Source organism: Monodon monoceros, unplaced genomic scaffold, assembly GCF_005190385.1.
Source record: "Monodon monoceros isolate NGI ecotype Baffin Bay Population unplaced genomic scaffold, NGI_Narwhal_1 Super_Scaffold_12, whole genome shotgun sequence".
Lineage (NCBI taxonomy): Eukaryota > Metazoa > Chordata > Mammalia > Artiodactyla > Monodontidae > Monodon > Monodon monoceros.
The window spans coordinates 60,718,586-60,743,048 of record NW_021703768.1 but is presented as its reverse complement, the minus strand read 5'-3'; the positions used below and the strand labels follow the sequence as shown (position 1 = coordinate 60,743,048).

At 41.2% G+C, this 24,463-nt stretch overlaps 1 protein-coding gene across 4 annotated transcripts in view; it reads right to left on the bottom strand.

Annotated features, from left to right (window-relative positions):
* The window catches only part of IQGAP2 (IQ motif containing GTPase activating protein 2), a 284,603-nt gene that overhangs the window by 24,928 nt on the left and 235,212 nt on the right, over positions 1-24,463 (bottom strand). For all 4 annotated transcript variants that reach the window (XM_029216538.1, XM_029216541.1, XM_029216540.1 and 1 more), the window contains 8 exons: positions 22,535-22,743; positions 14,321-14,470; positions 11,119-11,282; positions 8,730-8,954; positions 7,381-7,521; positions 6,945-7,029; positions 6,070-6,302; positions 3,905-4,037 (listed from right to left, as the gene is read on the bottom strand). In XM_029216538.1, the coding sequence (XP_029072371.1) occupies positions 3,905-4,037; positions 6,070-6,302; positions 6,945-7,029; positions 7,381-7,521; positions 8,730-8,954; positions 11,119-11,282; positions 14,321-14,470; positions 22,535-22,743 (1,340 nt within the window). The remainder of the gene's footprint in view (positions 1-3,904; positions 4,038-6,069; positions 6,303-6,944; positions 7,030-7,380; positions 7,522-8,729; positions 8,955-11,118; positions 11,283-14,320; positions 14,471-22,534; positions 22,744-24,463) is intronic.

The following is a 24,463-nucleotide window of genomic DNA, read 5'->3' as shown; positions in this document are numbered from 1 at the left end:
CATACCTAGGAATTGCTTCATCACATAGTAACTCTGTTTAACATTTAGGAATTGCCAAACTGATTTCCTAAGTGGCTGCACCATTTTGCATCTCCACCAGCAGTATATGAGAGTTTCAGTCATTCTACATCCTTGCCAACGTTTATTATTACCTGACTTTTTAATTCTAGCTATCCTAGTGGGCGTGAAGTTATCGCATTTTGGTTTTGATGTGCATTCCCTGATGACCAATAATGATGAGCATCTTTTCATGTGCTTATTGGCTATTGTATATTTTCCTTGGAGAAATCTCTATTCAGATCGCTTGCCCATTTAAAAATTTTATTTTTATGTTTTTATTTTTAACTGTAGTAAAATACACATCATAAAATCTATCATCTTAACCATTTTTTTTTTTTTTTTTTTTTTGGTACGCGGGCCTCTCACTGTTGTGGCCTCTCCCGTTGCGGAGCACAGGTTCCGGACGCACAGGCTCAGCGGCCATGGCTCACGGGCCCAGCCACTCCGCGGCATGTGGGATCTTCCCGGACTGGGGCACGAAGCCGTGTCCCCTGCATCGGCAGGTGGACTCTCAACCACTGCGCCACCAGGGAAGCCCTGTTTTTGTTTTTATAGTAGCCGCCATAATGGGTGTAAGATGGTATCTCATGTTTTTATTTTTTTCTTTTTCCAAACCAAATGATAGATTTATAGGCTGTCTCTATTATACAATGAGGCAAAATCATTGTGGTTTTGATTTGGATTTCCCTAGTCATTAGTGATGTTGAGCATCTTTTCATGTGCTTGCCAGCCATTTCTATATCTTCTTTGGAGAAATGTCTATTCACGTCTGTAGCTCATTTTAAAATTGGGCTGTTTTTTGTTGTTGTCAAATTGTGAGAATTCTTTACATATTCTGGATATTAACCCTTTATCAGATACAGTATATGATTTGCAAATATTTCTTCCATTCTGTAGGTTGCCTTTTCACTGTGTTCATTGTGTCATTTGATGTACAGTTGTCCATTTTTAGATCAGATTATTTATCTCACCATGGAGTTGTGGGTTTTCTTTATGTATTCTGGATCCAAGTCCTTTAACAGATACATTATCTGCAATTATTTTCTCTCATTCCCTTGGTTGTCTTTTCTTGATGGCAATGTTTACAGCACAAAAGTTTCCAACTTTGAGGAGGTCCAATTTATCTGTTTTTTTGTTTTCGTTTTTTTTCCTTTTGTGGCTTGTACATTTGGTGTCATATCTAAGAAACCACTGCCAAGGCCACAAAGATTTCCTCCTATGTTTTCTTCTAAGAGTTTTATAATTTCAGCTCTTATATTTAGGTCTCTGATCCATTTCGAGTTCATTTTTGTATAGGGTGGAAGGAAAGGGTCCAACTTCATTCTTGGCATGCGGATTTCTAGTTGTCCCAGAACCATTTGTTGAAAAGACTATTCTTTGCCCACTGAACTGTTTTAGTCCCTTGTCAAAAACAAATTGACCACAGATTTGAAGATTTCTAGACTCTCAGTTCTATCTCATTGACTGGTATGTCTATCCTTATGCCGGTACAACACTGCCTTGATTACTTCCTTTTCCATTCTCTTTTAATCTTTAAGATTAGTGAAGGAGAGAGTTATCTGTTTAATGCTGAATTTTCCCTAACATTCCCTGATACTTACAAATTGGGTTTTTAAGAAAGGGAGAGGGGGCCTCAGATGCATAGCTTCAAGGAAGCAACTATATTCAACTACTTTTAAAGTTCTGTCCACTGTAAGACATGCTAGTTTTTCTACTATGGTTAGATTTAAAGCAAGATGTTATATAAGTAACACAGATGACAGAAAGACACGGTGAAATTTGGAAGTAGTACACAGGATATTTTGGGGTAAGGTAAGTCAGAGACAAGAACAAAATAAGCAAGATGGATACATTTATGTTCTAGTTCTCTGAAGAGATGGGACAACTGATGGGCTGCTGTCTCTGGAAGGGATGATTTAGGCAGCCAGCTTCTACTCTTTATTCTGATAATGACAGAACATCAAAATTTCCTGAAAATGTCTCCTTAAAGAGCTGATGTTCTACATGTTCCTTAGAGAACAAGGGACAAGTATGTGGACACAGGCGTGGCAAGTCATGCTACTGCCGTGCTTGTGTCTGCATGTGGACACCTCCTCACTTGAGACAGACAGTAAACAAGGACAGTCTTTCCCTGCAATTACACTTCTCCCACGTTATTACATCTGCTTCCGACATCACACATGATGGAATTCCAAACTGGTTACGAGTTATGTTTCCCAGGATTGGATTCTGTTTTCAACTCTTGCTGACGAAAGGAACAGACTATTTCTCTTTGAAGAGTAACAGTCTAAATTAATACAGTAACATTGTCTCTCAGCTCTCCTTGGGAAAGAATCTCTCACTTTTCCTGCATGTGGCTATTGCCCTCAGCACATGTGCAGCCAATGTGTGGACATCTTTTTGAGATGAAAAATTTGCCATAAAAAAATAGATAAATGCGTCGTGGCTCAAATATGAATAAGTCTACTTGTTCGTTAGAAAACTATTTTTGCAAGTGCTGCATATACTAGATGTGTTTGCTTGGTGATTTGGGGTGTTTATGTATAGGGAAAACAAGTATAGCCTCTTTATTTAATCAACCCACTCACGCCCTCAGCTGGTCATTCAGATCTGCTTTTGTTTAGGGTCACTCAAAACACTGATGGAGAGCTTGTTGCAAATGTCAAGGAGGTTCCCTGTCCCAACCCTGAAAGAGGGAAATCAAAAGTTGATTCAATCTTTCTTTCCAACCCATATTTAAGGTTTAGTTACTTAGAAGAGTTTAATATGAAGACTGAAATTTTGAGCAGCCAATTTTGCTACTTGTTAGTATATCTGGTTTGGTGGGGGGAAGGGCTGGCCCTTTAAGAGGTGTGTATTTGTCGTGCTTTCCGCCAGTTGCGTGTATCATTTGAAGCTGGGTGCATCCTTAACCAGGGCTTCTTGAGCTTCAGTGTGTATCTGAGTCACCTGGGATCTTGGGAGAATGCAGGTTCTGATTCTGGAGCTCTTGGGCGGATTTCTCGCATGTCCTCAGGACTTAGCTTGGAGTAGTCATGTCCAGAACTGTTCTTGAAAAGGTTATGCTTTAAGAACCTAGCTGGTTCAGGAAATAAGCTCTGGTCTTAAGCAAACAAAGACCCTCACCATGCCGAGAAAACTGCCCTGCCCTCAAAATGCACCTAATACAGGCTAATGGTTGATGGTGGTGATGTCTGCACGTGAACCAGAGGGAGACATTATGACACAGCAGACCGACAGTGCCTGGTTCTAAGAAGTGGGGTTTTCCAGAACAACAGAAGCGATTCTTTGTAGGCGGCTATTGCTGGGGTGTGGGGTGTATGTCTTCTTTTCCCCAACCTGGATACGCCTGTTTATCCCCTCCCTCTTTATGTCCAAACATTAGAAGAGAGGGAGCATTCTCCTTTTCCCAGAAAATTACTGGAAATGCGAAGAGAATTCTTGAAAGGGGGAGAGACCGACTCTGGGGTCCAGGCAGTGTGGCCCTGGTGGGTGGAGAAAATATCAGGGCTGCCCGGGCTCGGGGCTTAAACTACACATTCACCACCTGACTGTAACTGGATCACGGAAGAAGTAAACTTTCCTTGCTTGAGAGAAGGAGTTTTCCTAAGGCACAAGAGTCAGGGAATACGTGTATCATGTCAAAGGTAGACTTTTCCTGTTCGGGAAGAGGAGATTAGTCAATGCATAAGGGTCAGGGAATAAATAATTCAAGTATTTTTTAGGTTGAGGACGTAAGTAGGAGCACATGCTTACAGTAACACCCTGTAGAAACTAAACATTTCCAAGAGCAGGTGTCTGAACCCCGTGTCCATTGCTAAGACCCTCCTCCAACCTCTCTTACTGAATGCGTGCTGATGATTTCTTCAATTGAAATATAAATGACTGGTTTGCTGACTGTCACCACATCTGTGTATTTATCCATATTAAACTTTTCTTCTGGTTCAGGGACATTACATGCTTCTTTGAAATATTTCCTAAAAAAGGAAAAAAAACCAAAAGTCTTAAGACAGAGTCAAATTTGTGAATAAAATGGTGAGGAAATCTTCAGTGATGGCTTGTGCTTGGTTTTCTACTGTACACCTCAGGGCACCTGTTCCAGCACCTTCCAAGGCTGGCTCTGGACCTCGAAGCCGAGTCCATGTTTCCGGATGTTGGACCCAGGTCCTCAGAAAGGAACAGACAGAGCATTTAGGGCCTCAGGCCCTGTGACTGACCCAAGGTAATCAAACTATGGGCAGGTCATTTAAAAAATACGATTTTAAAAATGCCCCCTGAAATCTACACAAAAATGGCAGTACTGATGTTCCCTGATCTAAGAATCAAGTCTTTGTAGAGAAAACAATCCATAAAGCAATTAGTCAAATTTGCTACTTTAATTGGCACAAACTCCTGGGGATTTCAACACCCTTTCAGAGTTTCTGTTACCAATTTGACAAAAATTCAAGTTAAGCCTACTCTACTCTTAGTTGATCCAGACAACAGTTGCTGGCTGGAAAGGCTGTTAAGACCAGACACACAGATACATACAAGGCTCCCTTCCACCAGTGCTCAGACTCTAAAAAGTCTGCTATTTTAAGCTACAGCAAATTTCAACAGAGAGATGGAGAAGAGCCAGGTGTGCTGCGATGATGGTTTAGGAGGGATTCTTTGCACAGGTAGAGTCGATATCTTATTCTATAAATTTGCAAATGTTTCATATGCCTGAAATTATCCTTGGTGTATCTCCTAAGGGCACCCAAGGCTTGTACACCAGAAAGACCTGTGCCTTCCCACCCCAAGGCCGGGGCGGGGTAAATGGCAGGCAGCCATGCTCCCACGTGACAACTGGTCTTTCTGCACTTTTTTGGTTGTAACTTTTCATGGTTGCTGAGGAACACAAAGGATTAATAGGAGCGGAAGAGAAAAAAAAAAAAAAAAAGATGAATTTAAGAGATGAGGGGAGGCTTTTGGTTTTATTTCCTTTTAAATGAAGAAGAGTTGGAAACTTAGATGTTTGGTAGGAATAATCTGAGAATTAAGGAAGCAAAAAGAGGTTCTAATAGCAGACAAGGATTTGCAAGGAATGGATGTTACTTTTTTAGTCAGTGAGGAGACCTAAAATTAGCAGCTTGAGAAAATTAAGACTTCCCATAGTAAGAGGATTTGGGGAAAATTTCTCACAAGAGGCCACAAATTCCATAAAGAGAGGAATGATCATGAACTACCTTTGTCAACAGATAAATCACTAATCTAGAGGAAAACTGAAGAATGGGAAATTATCATTTTCCAAGTGAGGCATGAAAGAGGCCACATAGATGTCATACTTGTATGACTGGCTGAATGGCAGAAAAGAGAAAGTGAACGCCAAGATGAACGTGCTTCCTCAGAGAGCTTCAGGGTGAGTGAACCTTCCTGCTAGATTCAGTCCTCCTCCCGTATCCCCGTGGAATGATTAACGATACAATTTGGAGAGCTTATAAAGTCAATAGACTTAAGTCTTACATGCATATTTGAGAGATGTTCGAGAACAGAACAGAACATATTCACACACAATCCTCAACAAACATAGAAGCTGGATTCTCCCAACCATCCCAAACCAAATACTCAGTTTCCTACTATTGTTTGATGCAGATAAAGGCAAGCTTTTCCTGAATGGACAAAATGATACCCTCTTTTTAAGTTCAGAAAAGCAGAAGTTAGCTATTTTGATTTCTTTAATTCTAAGTACTACAAGCCTATAGCGTACCAAGAAGATTAAATATTTCTTCTTGTCAGGAGCAGAAATCATACACATGGGGATGACTCAATGTAACAGGGGCACTGGGGGTGGTGGGGGGACGGGGAACACCAGACAGAAGTAATCCCGCCTGCTTGGACTCCCTCCTCTTTCCCCACAGCAACAAGCAGTACAAGAAATGCATGCAGCGCCCTGAGGTTCCTGCCCCCAAGCCCAGCTCTGGGCACAGAACACACATTCCTCTTGCCCACCATCCTGCAAGTTTCTCCAAAGGTAACGATACCTCTCACCTGAACTCCTGATACGTCTCTGATAAATAATTGTTCATAGATGAGAGATGCTCATTTTCTCCTTCAAAGAGCTTGTTGGAGGCTGCATGCTGAAGGACCTTGGCCACTGATCCCAAGTTTCTCCTCTGGTCGGAATTTATCTGACCTCCGGCTGTCATGTCGATGATATCAAAGCCGTCTGGGGCGACGATGGCTGGGTTCATGTACCGATAGTACAGGAGATTTCCAACAATCTGGAGTGATGTAGAAGAAAAGACTATTTTTGAGAGAGAAAACTCAAGAGTTTGGAGGGTTTTTTAAAAGTTAATATTAACTGACATTTCCCAAGACAGCAAATCGTTCTCTGATCTGAATCTTAACAAGGAGTTAAGTAAAGGTAGTGAATATAATCACACATTATTAATATAGTTAACAAAATTATTTTTGGTGAAAATATGCTACTGCCCCCCCCCCCAAATTCTCTAATATAAAGAGCCTCAATAATGTATAAGAGCTCCCAACTAACCTCATAACAATAATCTTGAGAGCCATTAGAATAGAAGACTTGTAGCTTATTATAAAAAGTCATACAGGGCTTCCCTGGTGGCGCAGTGGTTGAGAGTCCGCCTGCCGATGCAGGGGACACGGGTTCGTGCCCCGGTCCGGGAAGATCCCACATGCCGCAGAGCGGCTAGGCCCGTGAACCATGGCCACTGGGCCTGCGCGTCCGGAGCCTATGCTCCGCAACGGGAGAGGCCACAACAGTGAGAGGCCCGCGTACCGCAAAAAAAAAAAAAAAAGTCGTACAAGGGGAAAAATTTTACAAAATGGTGTGTTGGTAATTTTGGCTCCTACCCCCAAGAGAAGCTATGGTGAGATCACCCTTGAAAATCTACCTTTAATAGCTCATCTTCCGTTGCATCGGGAAATTTCTCACGGATCGAATTCTTCAGTACTTTGGCTATATACCTCAATCCATAACTACATGGAAAACAGATGACAAAAGAAAATAATGGAAAAAGGCTAAGTGAGGAAGAAACACACAGCAATTGTTCCAGTCAACTAAAGCCAAGCAGTTTTCCTAAAAATTAAACACAAAATGAGATGGTGACGGAATCACAGGACCGCCATGGATGATCGTACTTGAGCGCTGTTTTGTACTGTTCCCTCTTTGGAGAACAGTTATGAATTTAAAGTGCAAATGTTGGCAAACTTTTAAACTAGTAAATGCAATATGAGGAAAACGCCTATCTTCACTACAGGGGTTTATTTTACATAGTATTTCAAGAACTTCTAGCGAAGAAAGTTAAAGCTGCTACATATACAACTTACGGCAGTAGATCAAGGGAAGAAATGATAGAACTCAGGACTTTGTCGGTGACCCTTCTCAGGTTCTCGATGGATGCCTCCAGTTTGTTTTTCACTTCCGGGTATGTCAGAGCTTGTTCTGTGGTCACATCGTAAGGCAGGTTGCTGAAACCACAACGAGGGCTTCCGATTAATTGGGGGCTCAGGTAAGAGCACGTGTATCCTTGCCACATTGGTTCTACCATCAAGCTTTGTATCGTGAAGTAGAGTTTGCCCACCAACTCCAATGATAAAATGTTTGCTTGGGGCAGGGGAGAACCCACATGGAACCCTCTGCCACCAGAACAGCAGGGTGACTCCAGGCTCTCCATCTGGGCTCTTCTGGCAAAATAACAGGCAGACCCAGGTAACGTAGACCCAGCTATCTTTCTCTCTCTCTCCCCCCCTCTCTCTTTTAAATGATAAAGAGCAGTATGTTCTTTACAGAAAAATTTGCATATAAGCCAACAAGAAAACAATACTGACCCCAGAGACAACTACTTTTCCTTATTTTAGTGTATAACTTTCTGGTCCTCTGCTACGCATGTGTGTATATGGGTGTAATGCAGTTCGTGTCTATACACAAGCCATATAGATCTTACGTGTGTGTATATACGTGCATATTTTTTTTTGATACAGAAAATGAGTCACTGTACCAAACTACAACCAAGAACTATGTTATGAACAGTTTACCCAGGCAACAAATATATTTCTATAGCACCATTCCAAATAGTTACTTACTACTCGATTATGTTATATAAACATTTATTTAACAGATTCCCCAAAGCTAAAATATTTTGACCTTCCCCAACTTTTGTGATTACAAACAGTACTGTGACAACCACCCATGTAATTCTCTGTGCATATCTTAATGATTTCACATGGCATCCTTTTGCAGGAAATTAAAAGCTGGGATTGCTTGGATCAACAGACCGCTACCTAGAATAAGCCAATCCCACCCGGCTTGTTGAGGCCTACATGTTCAAGTTACTCACTTGGTAATAAGGTGAAGAGGTCTATGTCTAGGTCTAGGCCTGGGTTTAGAAACAACAAAGAAAAACGAAGGGAGAGAACTACAGAAATTGTGGCTTTGGGAATCAACTGGTACCGAAATCTGAAAATACCATGTACCGCTAAGATGAGTAGGAGTCCAAGAATGTGGCCTGCCTGGGTACGTTAAGGGAGGTAACAACATCTTAGATTGAAAATCGACTTTGCACAGTGAATTTTGTTCTTTTAACAGAGCTTAACAGAGCTTAAGAGTATGTATAAATATACACATAAAAATGATCATAAAACACAACTGAAAACCACCACTGCCCAGGCTTTGCTACCTGGCTTCTCCAGTCTGTGTTTCTAGTTGGTTCACCCAGGCCTTGTACACCTCGACGGGGCTTGTGTTGATGATCAGGGATTTGTCATCGATGATCTCTTTCACCACCGGAGCCAGAAGCTGGCGCAGTGTGTTCTGTCCACGGGCACCTCTGTTGAAGCTGACGACCATCTTGATGACTGTAGGGTTCCCAGTAACTATGTCCTGGACCTGGTCCACCTTTGATCTAAAAAAGGCCCAGACCAAACAAAATGGTTTGCCTCTATGCATAGAGTTTTAAACAGTGTATATTCTCTCTGGCGGGCAAGGGCTTTGGGGGGCTGTATTTTTCTCCATTGAAGATCAAAGACGGTGTGATTTAAAAGGAAGCTATCTCCCGTCTTTATTTGGTGAGCACACCTGAGCCAAAGGAGACTTTTGGTGGACATGGCCCACATGCTGTCTTTTGTAATACAACCTCTGAGTCTGAAACTTGTGGGAAGTTAAGGCAAAGCTTTCTCTCTAAGTATGACCATTCTATCTGCCTCCATCACTAGACAACATGCCTGACCTATCTGGCTAAAGGTTTGCAGTGGTAACAGGGTCTGTAGAGCAGGATCTACAATGCATGTCCTGATTCTAATTTATCAGGGCTATTGGAAGACTGAGTGTCCATTAATAATGTGGGTCTCAGAATCCCCCGTTTATTATTTTTATTAAAAAAAAAAGGAAGCTATCATTTGTAAGATGACTTATTCAAGAAATTTAAGGGCCTAAAAATAATTTCTCAGCTTTAATTCCAATCTAGAAGGCAGGAATGAACTAAAAATGGACCTAGACTAATAATAATACTGGGTGACGGTATACAAGTTAGGATGCTCCCTGTCTCTTTCCTGGGAGTTAGCCTTGAAATTCCAGTATTCTGCTGGATATTGGAAATATTTCACCCACATGTTCTACACCTAAAACTCAAACTCAGTGTTGAAAATCTAATCTGTGCCTTTTTCCTATGCATGCCCCCCCCCATTTCCCTGAACTGTGTAGCTCCAATTCATCCTGTTCATATGTGGCTAGCAGATAGATCAATCTTCTAAAAACTCAATGTGGTCACGTCAAAAACCTTGCACACCTTCCCAGAAAGTAAAAAGAGCCTCAGCACTCGGGCCTATACTCAATGTCTCCCATGATCTGGCCCAATCTTACTTTCCTGGTGGTCACTAATTAAGTCACCTCTTGGCTAGACTAATCTACTTTCTTTCTTGCCCCTTGGCCCATACCGTTTCTAGCACCAGAGTGCCTTATTTCCCTTTTCCATTTCTTTTTATAAAAACTGTAGATATTCTTCAAGGTTTTGGGTCAACTCCTTCCTCTTCCATACAATCTTTATCGATTGACTGTATTGGCACTTTTCTTTCCATCCCTCTGATCTGTTACACTGTGCTTATCATTCATTTAGTACTTACCTTATTCTACTACATAGCATTGCTATTTCTCATGAATCCTATTTCTCATGCTGCCTTATAGACAGCGTGAGGGCAGAGGTGCCTGGCTAATAGCTTCAGAGACCTATAGGATTAGCATCGCTTAAGGGATCCAGAAGTAAGGAAGACAGTTAAGATCCATCTAGTTGGCTAAGGGCATTTCTCATGGGTTCCCCCCCCCCAATTCATTATAGCTGCCTACACATTTTTTACATTAACTGAGTAAAAAATAAATTAGTAGCAGCTTAAATTCCAGTAAGAAGGAAAAACTATTTAGCAGAGATCATTATCCTCATCTGTTTATGGCTTTACTACTCACATAATTTTAATTAGGTTTTCACACTGACTTTTTCTTAATATAAATTTATTTATTTTATTTATTTATTTTTGGCTGCATTGGGTCTTCGTTGCTGCGCGCGAGGTTTCTCTAGTTGCAGTGAGCGGGGGCTACTCTTCGTTGCGGTGCACAGGCTTCTCATTGCGGTGGCTTCTCTTGTCGCAGAGCACGAGGTGCATGGGCTTTAGTAGTTGTGGCTCGCGGGCTCTAGAGTGCAGGCTCAGCAGTTGTGGCGCACAGGCGTAGCTGCTCCACAGTATGCAGGATCCCGGACCAGGGCTTGAACCCATGTCCCCTGCATTGGCAGGAGGATTCTTAACCACTGTGCCACCAGGGAAGCCCTCACTGACTTTCAAAGAGCTTTGTATACTTGCAAAATCAAGAGTGAACTTAGCATTAGAAAAGATATCACTGCTGGGAGAAAGCTGTACCTGAATATATCTATGATGATGTGGCAATTTCTCAAGAAATTTGATAATTTTAATATGTATAAATAACTTATAAGAATAACTTTAAAATTACTTTAGTAAATCAGAGATAGCCACCACTAACAAAAGGTATTGGTATTTTTACATATATACTTATATACATACTTTATTTCTTCCTCCAGAGCAGTTTTAAAAAGCTTGAGGAGTAGATATTCTTCCCGTTGATTGGAAGCGTAATTGTATAGGGTGAAAATAACAGTATCCATAAATTTAGTTGACTTGTTCTGTGGCATCTGGAAAATCAGCTTAGCGAGGTACAAAGGATTTGTCTGAAGGAAAGTGAGAAGAAGAAACACCCCCCCCACAAAACTATATGTTAATATATTATTAAAAGCAGAGAGGAGTCCCCAGTTCCTTGCACTTTAATGACTTATTATGTATAAAGCATATAGAAGAGTATCTGGCACATATTAAGACTTTAAAAGGTAGCAGGTAATACTAATACTAAACTATAGGACGTTATACTAGAAAGTTACGGTAGGATTTAAATTTTATATACTATATCATGACATATTTAATGGAGTATAATTGTATTATGTACACTCTACACCATTTGGAGCCGCACAGTAATATTTATTGTAGAAACACAGGAGGCGGGGGGTGGCTGATAGATCTGGTATCTGAAGAGACTGGCAAGAAGGGACCAAGGGCTCAGCCAAATAGACTGTCCTAGAAGGACTGATGAATGAAGGAAACACATCCCATATTCTGAGACAAGAAAGAAAAAGAAAAGGATACATTTACATGTGGAGACAGTGGGATGGCCATGATGTTTTAGAAAGCATGAGAAGGTAGGAGTGAGGCAGGAAGGCTGAACAGAGGGGTGAAGGTCAGGATAGTTCATGGGGGAAATGCCAGAAGAACCTGACAAGAAGCCCATATGCTTAGTGTGGGAAAAGAACCACCCCAGAAGGCTAAGATAAAAAGAAGAGAAGAGAGAGGGGGGTGGCTGATAGACCTGGTATCCGAAGAGAGAATCTCTTTAAATTAAAAAAAAATTTAAAGATGGACAAGAATTAAAAAAAACTTGACATGTAGTTCAGCTTAGGATGGAGTTCAAGAGATGTAGCACCAGTCTTTGTGGTAATGTGGTTTTTCTGAAGGAGTTACACCAGATGGAGGTTAGAAGAAAAAAATATAATATTAAGGTGACAGAGAAATTTGATAGTCCTACTCTTTATCCTCCTTCCAATGAGAAAAGAAAATTTTCCATACATGGAAACCAGTATTTAAGAGTCTCAAGCAGTTTGGCTTTAAAAATTTTAAGAAAACCCTAATTCTAGTTTAGTTTACCACTTAGATTTACTTTCAAGCTCATAATGACTGGCTGAAATTTTATGAATAAGCAGCTCAGGACAACCTTTTTCTTAGCATTCTGGAGTGATTCTTTTCCCACACTAAGCATATCGGCTTTTGAGAAAGGAAAATTACTCTAAAGCCAAAGAAGCCTCATTCCTCTCCGATGACCTAAAAACTTTAAATTTAGGCTCATACAGAAGAGACAAGCCCATAGCAAAACCTACACTAGCTGACCTGCTACTTTGGCTAAGAATTGCCAAAGGCGAAAGGGATCCACGCCATTTGCTTTTCTATAGCTTCCTCATTGGTCTTGGGTTAATGTCTCCAAAGCAGACAGGAGAAAAGGTGAAGAAAAATAAACGATTTTTTGACACTTCACTCAGTACTGAATGGTCATGCTCTGGTTCTATTAGTTTTGGATCGTTTAGGGAATAAACCTTGTGGAATTATTCTAAACACGCTCCTATGCTTTTTCTCCTTCCCATTAGTGAGCCTCCACTTACATAACAGGGTAAACTATACAAATCTTAGGCCAGTGACTAAATTTTCACCTTCCTAAATGACACAAATTCTATGAAAATCCAACAATAGAAAACTAAATCCTAAAGAAGCTTCGTACACTTGGAAGTTCATGGATGTCAAAAGTGATAAATGTGAGAACCTACTGTATAGCACAGGGAACTCTACTCAATGCTCTGTGGTGACCTAAATGGGAAGGAAATCCAAAAAAGAGGGGATATATGTATACGTATAGCTGATTCACTTTGCTGTAGAGTAGAAACTAACAACATTGTAAAGCAGGTATACTCCAATAAAAATTAATAAAAAAATGATAAATGCTTAAGATTAAATTTATAACTGGTGGATGCCTATTAACCTAATTTCAGCAGACAAAAAAACCTTCCCCTGCCTAGTGCGAGCCCCCTTTCTTTCTGGAAAGGAAGCTGTTGTTAAGCACTGGATTCCATGGACAATTCTGTTTTAACATTTTTCCTTCTATGCTGCCACATGGTGGACATCTGGAGTACTACACCTGTTCGCCACTCAAAGTAGAGAATTCTCAACTCTACCAAAATTAACGTCTCTTCTCTCAACGGGTCTAGCCACACCTCATTTATATTTTGGGTAATGTGTTCTCTGTGCACCTAATGCCAGCGACGTCCTCAAGCAAAGATTCAAGCATCTCCACGCCTTGACGGAATCACTGCCACCAGCAGCGGCCCCAGGGACACCTGACTTTCAAGGAAGAACTGCTGATCCATCTTTTTTTGGGAAAGTTTTCCTGCCGAGGGGAGGCTTTGTTTCTATCTCTCACTATCGCTCACTGTTTCCTTTGGGACTAATTGTATGTGCTGGTGGGCGGATGAGGTTGATCAATGGTCAAACAAACAAAAAACTAGTCCACCAGACAGAGTCCAGCCCTAACCAGTCCAGCTTAGTTCTCACCCACACTCTTGAAGCAATGGAAAATTACTGTTCACTTAGATCACAGTCATGCCATGGAAATAATGAAATAAAAAAGGGATCCCATTTCCCTAATCCAAACTCTCTGGCTCCTCCCTCAAAAGAAGGGCAGTCTGGTCCTGGTACAGATCTGTTTTTCATACAGTTACTTTAATCTTTTCATGTTTGACAGCATCTGATGCTATTATTAGATTTATACTGTTTCTGCCGATGGCAGTATAACGTAGTCATGAAGAGCGTGACTGAAGTTTTAAGTCAAACTGCCAGGGTCCCAATACCCTTGTTTTCCCATTTACTGGCTGTGTCTCAGTTTTCTCACATGTAATACAGGAATATCAGTAAATTATTTTTTGATGGTTCCCAGGGCTGTACTAAGAATTAAAATGAGATAATGTATATCAAGCACCTAGAATAGCACTTGGTACTTAATAGTGCTCAGAACATGTAAACGATTATAGCCTTAGCATGGGACAAGATCTACTGTAAAACACCAACGGGGACATAGCATTTACCCAAAACTCACAGTGAAAGAAACTGTTCTCACCTGTAAAAGATAAAAAAGCTGCTGATATGTTTCCAGTGTTTTTCTTCTCTCCTTACTCAAACTTTTGATCCCTTGGTTGTCAGTGTTATTCAGTATTTGCATTTCTCCACCTTTTTTCTTATTCAGTTTTGTTCTGTGTGAAATTACATCCTGGAAAAAATTTTTATGAAATTACTACTTTTTATGCTGGTACTCTTTACCCCCTTCCTTCTCAGACACCCTGAGACACACACAGTTGGAAAGATTAATTTTCCACATTTCCCTCACGAAGAAACAAACGGACAGAGAATGTTAAAGAAATTAAGAAAATCCAAATTGCAGGTGAATTTGGCTTTTGTAATATTTGTTCTCCAAAGCTGTATGCATTTGTTCTTAGGACGTGATGTAGGTCCCAAGACAATTCAACAGGGAGAGGATAATCTTTCAAAAAATGATGCTGGGACAACTGGATATCCAGGTTCAAAAGAAAGAAGTCAGATCTCATCCCATAAACAAAAATTAACTCAAAACAAAGTGAGAGTGGCATAGACACATATACAGTACCAAACGTAAAATAGATAGCTAGTGGGAAGCAGCCGCATAGCACAGGGAGATAAGCTCAGTGCTTTGTGACCACCTAGAGGGGTGGGATAGGGAGGGTGGGAGGGAGGGAGACGCAAGAGGGAAGAGATATGGGAACATATGTATATGTATAACTGATTCACTTTGTTATAAAGCAGAAACTAAGACACCATTGTAAAGCAATTATACTCCAATAAAGATGTAAAAAAAAAAAAAAGAGAGATCAAAGAACTAAATGTAGGAGCTAAAACTATAAAACTCTTCTAAGAAAACCTAGGCAAAAATGTTTGTTACCCTGGATTAAGCAATGGTTTCTTTTAGGGGTGTGTGTGTGTGATAATTTATTTAATCATATTCCTTTTGATAGACAGTTTCTTTACATTTTATTACTATTTCAGAGTGTGTAGGGAGCCTTCTTGTACATGCATCTTTGTGCATGTAGATAATGGTTTCTTACATACGACACCAAAAGCACTAGCAACAAAAGAAAAAAATAAAGTGGATTTCATAAAAATTAAAACCTTTGTGCTTCAAAGTACATTATCAATAAAGAAAACCCATAGAATGAGACAAAATATTTGCAAATCATTTCTTAGATAAGGGACTTGTACCCACAATATACTATAAAGAACTCCTACATCTCAAAAATAAAAAGACAAATAACCCAATTAAAAAATGGGCAAAGGATGTGAACAGACGTTTTCCCAAAGAAGACCTACGAGTGGCTAATAAGCACACGAAGAGATGCTCAACGTTAACAGTTATTTGGCAGCTCCTCAGAAGTTAAACACAGGTGACCATGCGACCCTGCAACTTCACTGTTAGGTATATACTGAAGAGAACTGAAAACATATGTCCACAGAAAAACATGTACATGAATGCTCATAGCAGAATTACTCATAACAGCTGAAAAGAGGGAACAACTCAAGTGTCCATCAACTGATAAATGGGCAAACAAAATGTGGTGCATCCACACAATGGAATGTTATTGATCAGTAAAGAGGAATGAAGGACTGATTTATGCTACTACAAAATAGTGAACTTTAAAAACACTATGGGCTTCCCTGGTGGCGCAGTGGTTGAGAGTCCGCCTGCCGATGCAGGGGACACGGGTTCGTGCCCCGGTCCAGGAAGATCCCACATGCCGCGGAGCGGCTGGGCCCGTGAGCCATGGCCGCTGAGCCTGCGCATCCAGAGCCTGTGCTCCGCAACGGGAGAGGCCACAACAGTGAGAGGCCCGCGTACCGCGAAAAAAAAACCCAACACTATGCTAAGTGAAAGAAGCTGGTCACAACAGAAGACATATTGTGTGACTCTATTAATATGAAAAACCAGAACAGGCAAATCTATCAAGATAGAAAGTATACTAAAGGTTGCTGTGGCTGGGAGTTGGAGCGAATAGGTAATGACTGTTAATGAATATGGGTATTTTTTCAATTGAAATATTATTCATTTACTATACAATTCATCCTTTTAAAGAGTACAATTCAGTGGTGTTCCATCTAGTTGCAAGGTTGTGCAACTGTCACCACAATCCAATTCCAGAACATTTTCTTTGGGGTTTCTTTTTGGGGTGATGAAATGTTCTAGAGTCAGAGAGAGGTGATAGTTGTACAATTTTGGGAATATACTAAACACTCCTAAACTGTAACCTTTCAAAGAATGAATTATATCTTTTGAAACTATAGAAGCACTTGCAAAAAATATGCAATGTAGAAATTAGAAATGGAAGGGAAGAGAAGCCTCTAAATATTTAACAAAGTTAAGGGTTTTCCCTCCCAATCATGCTCCTTTATTTACAGGGAAATGTGGAAAATGTGTGGCTGGAAACATTGTCAAGAGGTCACTGAGGCTACTGTGTCCCCTTCAGGGGCTTAAAGGCTCATGAACCAGAGTAGATCGTTTAGATATGGATCTACCAAACATTTTTACAGAAACCCACAGTAAAAAATACATTTTATGTCTTTTATTGGCAAACTTACCCACACACACTATACGAAAGGATGCTTATTCTTACTACTGGGACACACTCTGACCGTTTCAATTTGCTTTTTTTCTATTCCATTTTTAAAATCTGCTGAAGTGATACACTAAATTGATTTCATGACTCACTAATGGAATGTGACTTACACGAAAGCCACAGCTCTAGAATGCCTCCTTTGCCACTGAACACTGGGTCACCATCCCAGAGCATAGATGGCAAGAAAGTTGTTTTTCCTAAAACTTCTTCCATCTGCTTCCCTGAGCTCTTAGCCCAGCCTCCACATGAGGACTCTGTTTGCAGCCAGTATCAGGATTCTCCACCACCAGTCCTGAGGGGGGCCCTCCGGGCATTTCAGGCACTACCATGCTTTGCTGTGCAGGCACTGCTGCCCATCTTGCATCCTGGGCCCTTCTCCACCAAATGCCAGTAGGGACTCCTGTCATTTTGACAACAAAAAATGTGCCTGTCCCCATTTCCAATTATCCCTGCGGATGAGAACCACTGTACAGGACAAGCTCCAAATCTATTCACCCCCCAGCACCCCCTTCTCCCATAGCTGGGGTCAGCTCATAGGTAGAAAAAAAACCCCAAAACAACCCTTGGAGCATTGAGATTAGATAGTTCTATGTGGTTACATCCATTGCCTTCAAGGTCTATGACTTCATTCTTCTTTATTCTCAGCTGAGAGAGGGGAAACTTGACTTAATCCTTTACTTCTGTTCCCCTAATTGTTTATATGGGGAAAGAGGAGGAACTTGATTTTCATTTCTATAAAAATTTTAAGAAGGCGACACTTCCCCCCTTCTTTCACAAATATATAAATCACATTCAAGATGAAGAAAGGAAGCGTAGTTACCTCCAGATGGAGGTTCGGGAGAAGTCTAGGCAGGCGGTGGCCTGATACCCTTATCTATAAGAAGTCCTAAGACATCACTAGACTAACTGGCTTACGGTTCCATTTAACCCAGGTTTCTCCTCTTCAGATAACTGGTGATGTGTAGAGATTCAATTCCCCCAAATACATGGAATAAATTGATTATCTTGATTTTAAATATACAGAAGAAAAAAAAATCTTGGTACTTAACCTCCCCATCACCGGCCCCCCTCACCCCCGATGTCCCCCAACTACTTGCAATGGAAGTAGCTCTGGAAACTGGAGACTATTCCTTTGTTTTGCTGCAGACTTTCATCTTTAGGGTAATGTTTTTGACATATACAGAAGAGCACAGAGGACGGGGTGGTAAGCAAGCTCTAGGGCAGAACCAAGTTCCTTCGCATTATTAACAGATTTGGTGAAGACAGCTCAGGAAGAGCACTGGAGGAAGGGAAAGAGCAGAGTCAAATGCTGAGCCCTGGAGGGGAAGTGGGAGGGGAGAGGAGAGCCAGCAGCTGTGCCACGGGAACCGTCTGTCTGCTGGAGATCCAAGTACAGAGCAGCACGCTTCAATGGGATAAGCCCTTCTTCTGTCTTCCCTGTGAAATTACACCTGGCTCACAAAAGCTCTGGTGTGAATGGAGGTTTGCCTTGGAAAGCTTGAAGAAGGGGACAAAGGCCAACCCAGACAGGCATTCCAAAGAGAGGCATATGCTTTTTATTAATAGAGATCTCATGTCCTCTATTCTTTTTTTTTTTTTTTTTTTTTTTTTTTTTTTTGCGGTATGCGGGCCTCTCACTGTTGTGGCCTCTCCCGTTGCGGAGCACAGGCTCCGGACGCGCGGGCTCAGCGGCCATGGCTCACGGGCCCAGCCGCTCCGCGGCATGTGGGATCTTCCCGGACTGGGGCACGAACCCACGTCCCCTGCATCGGCAGGCGGACCCCCAACCACTGTGTCACCAGGGAAGCCCAATGTCCTCCACTCTTACCAATAAATATTGAACATTTGAGGAATACTGGTTCGAAGGAGCAACAGTATTTAACTTGTTCATAATATTCCCACATCTCAATGTTGCCTTAGTTGCCACCATCTTTTCCCTTCCCCTGGTAACAGGATATCCGCATGCAGGTAATATGCTAGAGTATACGCACTTTTGTAGAAGGTGTGGACTAAGACAAGGGGCTTGGGCTTTGGAGTCATAAAAATACGAGTATCTGCAAAGCACAGTTAGTTTTGTGACCTTGCTCAGGTTAACCTAAGACTCAGTTTCCTTAAATTTATAAAATGGGTTTAATGATAGCAATCTTACTGAGCTTCTGTGAAGATAAAAACAATCCATGCGGCTTCCCGGGTGGCGCAGTTGTTGAGAGTCTGCCTGCCGATGCAGGGGACGCGGGTTCGTGCCCCGGTCCGGGAAGATCCCGCATGCCGCGGAGCGGCTGGGCCCGTGAGCCATGGCCGCTGAGCCTGCGCGTCCGGAGCCTGTGCTCCGCAGCGGGAGAGGCCACAACAGTGAGAGGCCCACGTACCGCAAAACAAACAAACAAAAAAACAAACAAAAAAACAATCCACGTAGGGCACTTAGCACATTTTCCAGTGAAGAAAAACAAGGCTTAGAGAGGTTAAGGAATATACCCAAGGAAATATGCTCATAAAGAAGCAAAGAAGTTAAGCAATACAATAAATTTCAATCCTGGGTTACAGACAGCCCTGGCCTACAAGTCTGCACTCATGTGATACGACACACCCATCAATAGGAATTTTAGCAATTCAAGATTACTTTCAATTTCTACTTTGCTTTTCCTTCAAGCTAGTTTGAATCTAGACCTTTCTTCCTCCCTATGCCTCCCAGAAACTTCTACTTCAGCTGTCTGTCTCCATTTCCAAACCTCTTCTTTTGCTTAAAACCAATATTAGCTACTTCACTCACTCGCCCACCGACTTTCTGAGGTTTCCAGAAGGAACGCCAATTTTAAAAGAATTGTAAGACACATGGTTACTAGAGAGAGCCAGAGTTGCTCTGTAAGAACTAAGCCACTTCCCTTTAAACTTTTTTCTCAACAAATGCTCATTGTTAAAAAAATTAAAAACTATACCGGGACATGGAAGCAACCTAAGGGTCCACTGACAGATGAATGGATAAAGAAGATATGGCACATATATACAATGGAATATTACTCAGCCATAAAAAGAAACAAAACTGAGTTATTTGTAGTGAGGTGGATGGACCTAGAGTCTGTCATACAGAGTGAAGTAAGTCAGAAAGACAAGAACAAATATCGTATGCTAACATATATATATGGAATCTAAAAAAAAAAAGGTACTGATGAACCTAGGGGCAGGACAGGAATAAAGACGCAGATGTAGAGAATGGACTTGAAGACACGGGGAGGGGGAAGGGTAAGCTGGGACGAAGTGAGAGAGTGGCATGGAATATATACACTACCAAATGCAAAACAGATAGCTAGTGGGAAGCAGCTGCATAGCACAGGGGGATCAGCTCTGTGCTTTGTGACCACCTAGAGGGGTGGGATAGGGAGGGTGGGAGGGAGACGCAAGAGGGAGGGGATATGGGGATATATGTATATGTATAGCTGATTCACTTTGTTATACAGCAGAAACTAACACAACACTGTAAAGCAATTTTACTCCAATAAAGATGTTAAAAAATATATATATATATATATGGCTAATTCTACCATGCAAAGAAAAAGAGCTTAATTTTTTTCTTTTAGCTTAAGTGTATATCTACTTTTTACAACAAATGAAATCGTACTGTTTTAGGTACTATTTTCTTCTCCATTATATTGCAACCCTTTCCCCTGCCCTTAAATATTCTTCAGAAACGTTAGTTTTAGTGGTTGTGTAACATACATGTCGGACTGGTTCTACTGTCCTCTGTTTGTTGTTTTCGGGTTTGGGTTGTTCCCCATTATTTCACTACTGTAAATAAAACTTCAACTGCACTATTCTTATCATCAAACCAAAAATGCTACTATTAATGATAAGACAAAAGAGTACGTCCTTGAGAATCACTAGTTTAACTTCTAATCAGTGTTTGATAAATATTTGGTGTTTGAAAATATAAGGCGAAAAATTAACTTTGTTTCACAATGCTAACAATTAGTAATGCTTTAAAAAATCTTCAACACTCGTAAAGATCCGAAAATCTGCCACATTTGTATTTCCACAAGCTACATATTTCTACTACTCTTTTGCAACTAAGCCTTTATTTTAAAAGGCAAGGCATTTCCTGTTTACAACTTTATGGGAGTAGGGTACAACAGCAGTGTAAAGCTATAAAAGGCATTCTCTGAAGGACCTTCTGGAATATATTATACTTTAAAAGTTTTCATATGTATCCAACAATACAAACACATTATTATTTTTTTAAAAGACTAAAGTACTATTGCTTTCCTGGATAAAACAATGAAAATAGAGTTAAAAGCAGAACTTTTAAATTTGTAGTTTTTTCCCTTAATATTTAGAAAAGATGATCATTTCCTGTCTTACGAGTTGCTCTCGTTTCCTTATTTTCTCGGCACTATTTTGCTGGTATCTCTGTGAGGGCCGGAGACAAGAGTGAGGCGTTCCCATGTCCACTTAGCTGGTAGCCTCCCATGCCTGTTCACCTGGTAGTTTTCCAGAACCACACCAGCAGCTGGCTCTCTACCTCTGAGCCACTGTAGCCTTCTCAGGGCATCCGGAAGGTCAACTTGCCCGGCCCCGCCCTGTTGGTTTTCTGAAAACTGACGTGGCATGGGAACAGGGACATGGAGAGAGGTCTTACCCTGGAAATCTCCTTTTCTTGGGTAAAAATGACACTTTTCACATAGTTTGGGGGAGCTTTGACACTGGCAGGTTTCTCACAGGTACAAAACTACAGCATTATTTATTTGGAGGCTATTATTAGGGAAATGCCACTCTGTAGGGGGTCATTTTGGAAATGTGGATTGGGGAGGGCTAACATCTGATGGATTGGAGACACCACTGGCTCCCAGTAAGCGGGGCCTGGGGAGGACAGATGCTCTGCTGTCCTGCAGTTTGTAGGATGGTCCTGTGTAAATAACTGTCCATATGTCGCATGGCTGGATTTTTTAATGTCCTGCTGGTCATTCACGTAGGTCAAAATTCTGTGCATAATTGCTTGAGCCTAGAATCTAATAGTTTTACATATAAGCACAACATAGATTCTCACAATTTTAATATAAACTTAATTTTCTAGGATGGCAACTCCATGCCAAGTGGTGGGGGGTGGAGAAAGACCACACTTTGCTGTTCAAGGGCTTATTACAAAGAGTTGTTCTCCACTTTGGAAAAAAGAACTCATGGCCAGTTCCACCACTCACCTGACCAGTCTCATCTGTAGCTCTCTCAATCTGTGGTTATTCTGTGAAGAGGCCCAAGTCTCTGGTAACATTATCACATCTAATGGCATCAGGCCCATGTATTTTCATATTGAAATATGTATTTTTACTATAAATTCATTTCTTTGAATTTCTCTTTTATATTTATAGAAAGGCCTTAGCCTTGCTATGAAGGTACATATGTAAGTTGGTTTTATTTTACATAAATCTCCTTTCAGAATGGTAAAGAAGTCTTACCAAATGTCATAAAAGGGGGGCACAGAATTTTGCAGGTCTAAGACCATAAAGTGGTCATGAAAATGGTAAATAAACTTTGGGCCACTCCTTCTGGACTCCAAAGAAACTTAGCTGGACCAGAGTGTTGTGGGCAAATATACGAGCGTCTTCTCTCTTCTGGGAACCAACAGTCCCACAAACCCCACTGACCTCCAGTGTGATCCTGTTCTTTACCAGGAGCCCAATCTTAATGTCCATCAGGTTCAGGTCTTTCTCCAGCTGTTGATTGCCTCTGATCTTGGTCACCACTTCTTCCCTTAATCGTGCTACCTCCAGAGCCTCCTGGAAATCCAAGTCACTTTGGTCCAACAGGTGTACAAATTTGCGGATTACTGTTAACGGCGGGTTTTCAGAGCCAACTGCAAGGAAAGGAAAGGTGTGCTTTAACTGGGCATGCTTGAACGGATCATCAGTAGGAAAGAAATCAGGTCTTTAAATAAAGCATTGACAGAAAAATAGAGCGACGGACGTGCTTGGTCTCCAGAGTGAATCATCCTGCCTCATGTCAAATCTGGACGGGGAAACGGATCGTATAAATAAATGCACACCACTGATAAGGTTGGGCCTCACTAATTCCTCATCTAGCACCCGTTTATCAGCCCTCTCTCATGCTGTTCCCAGGACCACGCACTGAGGAGATAGTTCTATCTATCAGTGTCTTATTGATGAGGAACCTGGGAAAGAATGCTAACGTGAGCTGCCCCGGCTCTAAGAGCTTGTGGCTGAGCCAGATAAGAGATTTCTGTTCTTGCTGCAGGAAGCAGAAAGAGGTGGGTTTTTTTTGTTTTTTGTTTTCCCAGCCCAAAAGACCTTGGGGAAGGAGCAGGAATTAGGTGAAAGGTGAATTAGAAAATGTCAGTCAAGGGAGAACTGCAAGGTCTAACAGGAGCCAACAGAATGACAACTGGAACACATGTTCTACTTGGCAGAAATGAAGCAATTTTGGAAGCTGAATCCTGAGTCCTTTCAGGATGGACCAGGGAGGGCATTCAGCACCTAGGAGACCAGGCTCAGTTGTTGAGAGGAATACCTATATAAATTCTACAAGGGCTTTCCCTTAGTGCCTTGAACCTTAATTGTGCTTTAATTCTCTTGCACTGCTTCCTTATACTTCTGTTTAGTTCTGTGGTATCTTGACACTTAAGGAATACAGAGCTCAACCAACAACACAATTAACAGCATGAACTCATCATGAACAACCAAATCTAGAGTCATCTGTATTACTGTTGTTCCCCATCTGATGGTCTTTATTGGCACTTGTCAAAGAAAAGCCTTAGGAAGCTTTAGAGGTCCAATTCTGCTTCCAGGCTCAGAATTTACTGGATAATAATAGCTCATATTCCACTAGATTCCAAGTCACCTTGGATCATGGACCCTTTTCTTCCTGATCACTGAAGCATACATGAATTTATTTTCCTTCTATTTCAGCAAAGATGTTGCTGATGACATGACCATTTCTGAAACAGCCTGAGCCACACACCAGAGCTCATTCATGTAGCTGAGAGAACATAAGCCACCGCATTTGTGTCTAAAGTTCTCTCTCCTGGCTCTCAAAAACTGTGTATCATTTTATGTGCTAACAGGCCTGGTAGAGACAAATTAATATTTTAGCTTTACTAATTATTATGGCTCAAATGTAATAGTTCCTCTATCAACAGTTGGCTTTTTGGCATCTTCATGATATCTTCATACCACTTGGTGGTACTTTCATTTCAGGAAACCACACAACTTAACAGTCAGCACTTACAAATGGCCACATTACGGTTCCAGCAACTTCTAAACCTGAATGCATTCAGTGCCTTTCTGGAGGGAATGGGTGAAAATGAATCATGACAGACTAATAAAAGTGATGTTTTTCAGCTGAAAAAAATGCCTTCGTTTTATGAAGATGCTGAATTGAGAAAGAAATGAAAATTTACAATTCAGTTACCACAAAGCCACCCTATTTGCCAAAACCCAGAGCAGTTTTGATCTATCTGATTTATTCACTAACATAGTTTCTATCTGCCTTCTATGCTTTAACAGGAAATCACCTAGATTTTTTTTTTTTTTTTTTTTTTTGCGGTACGCGGGCCTCTC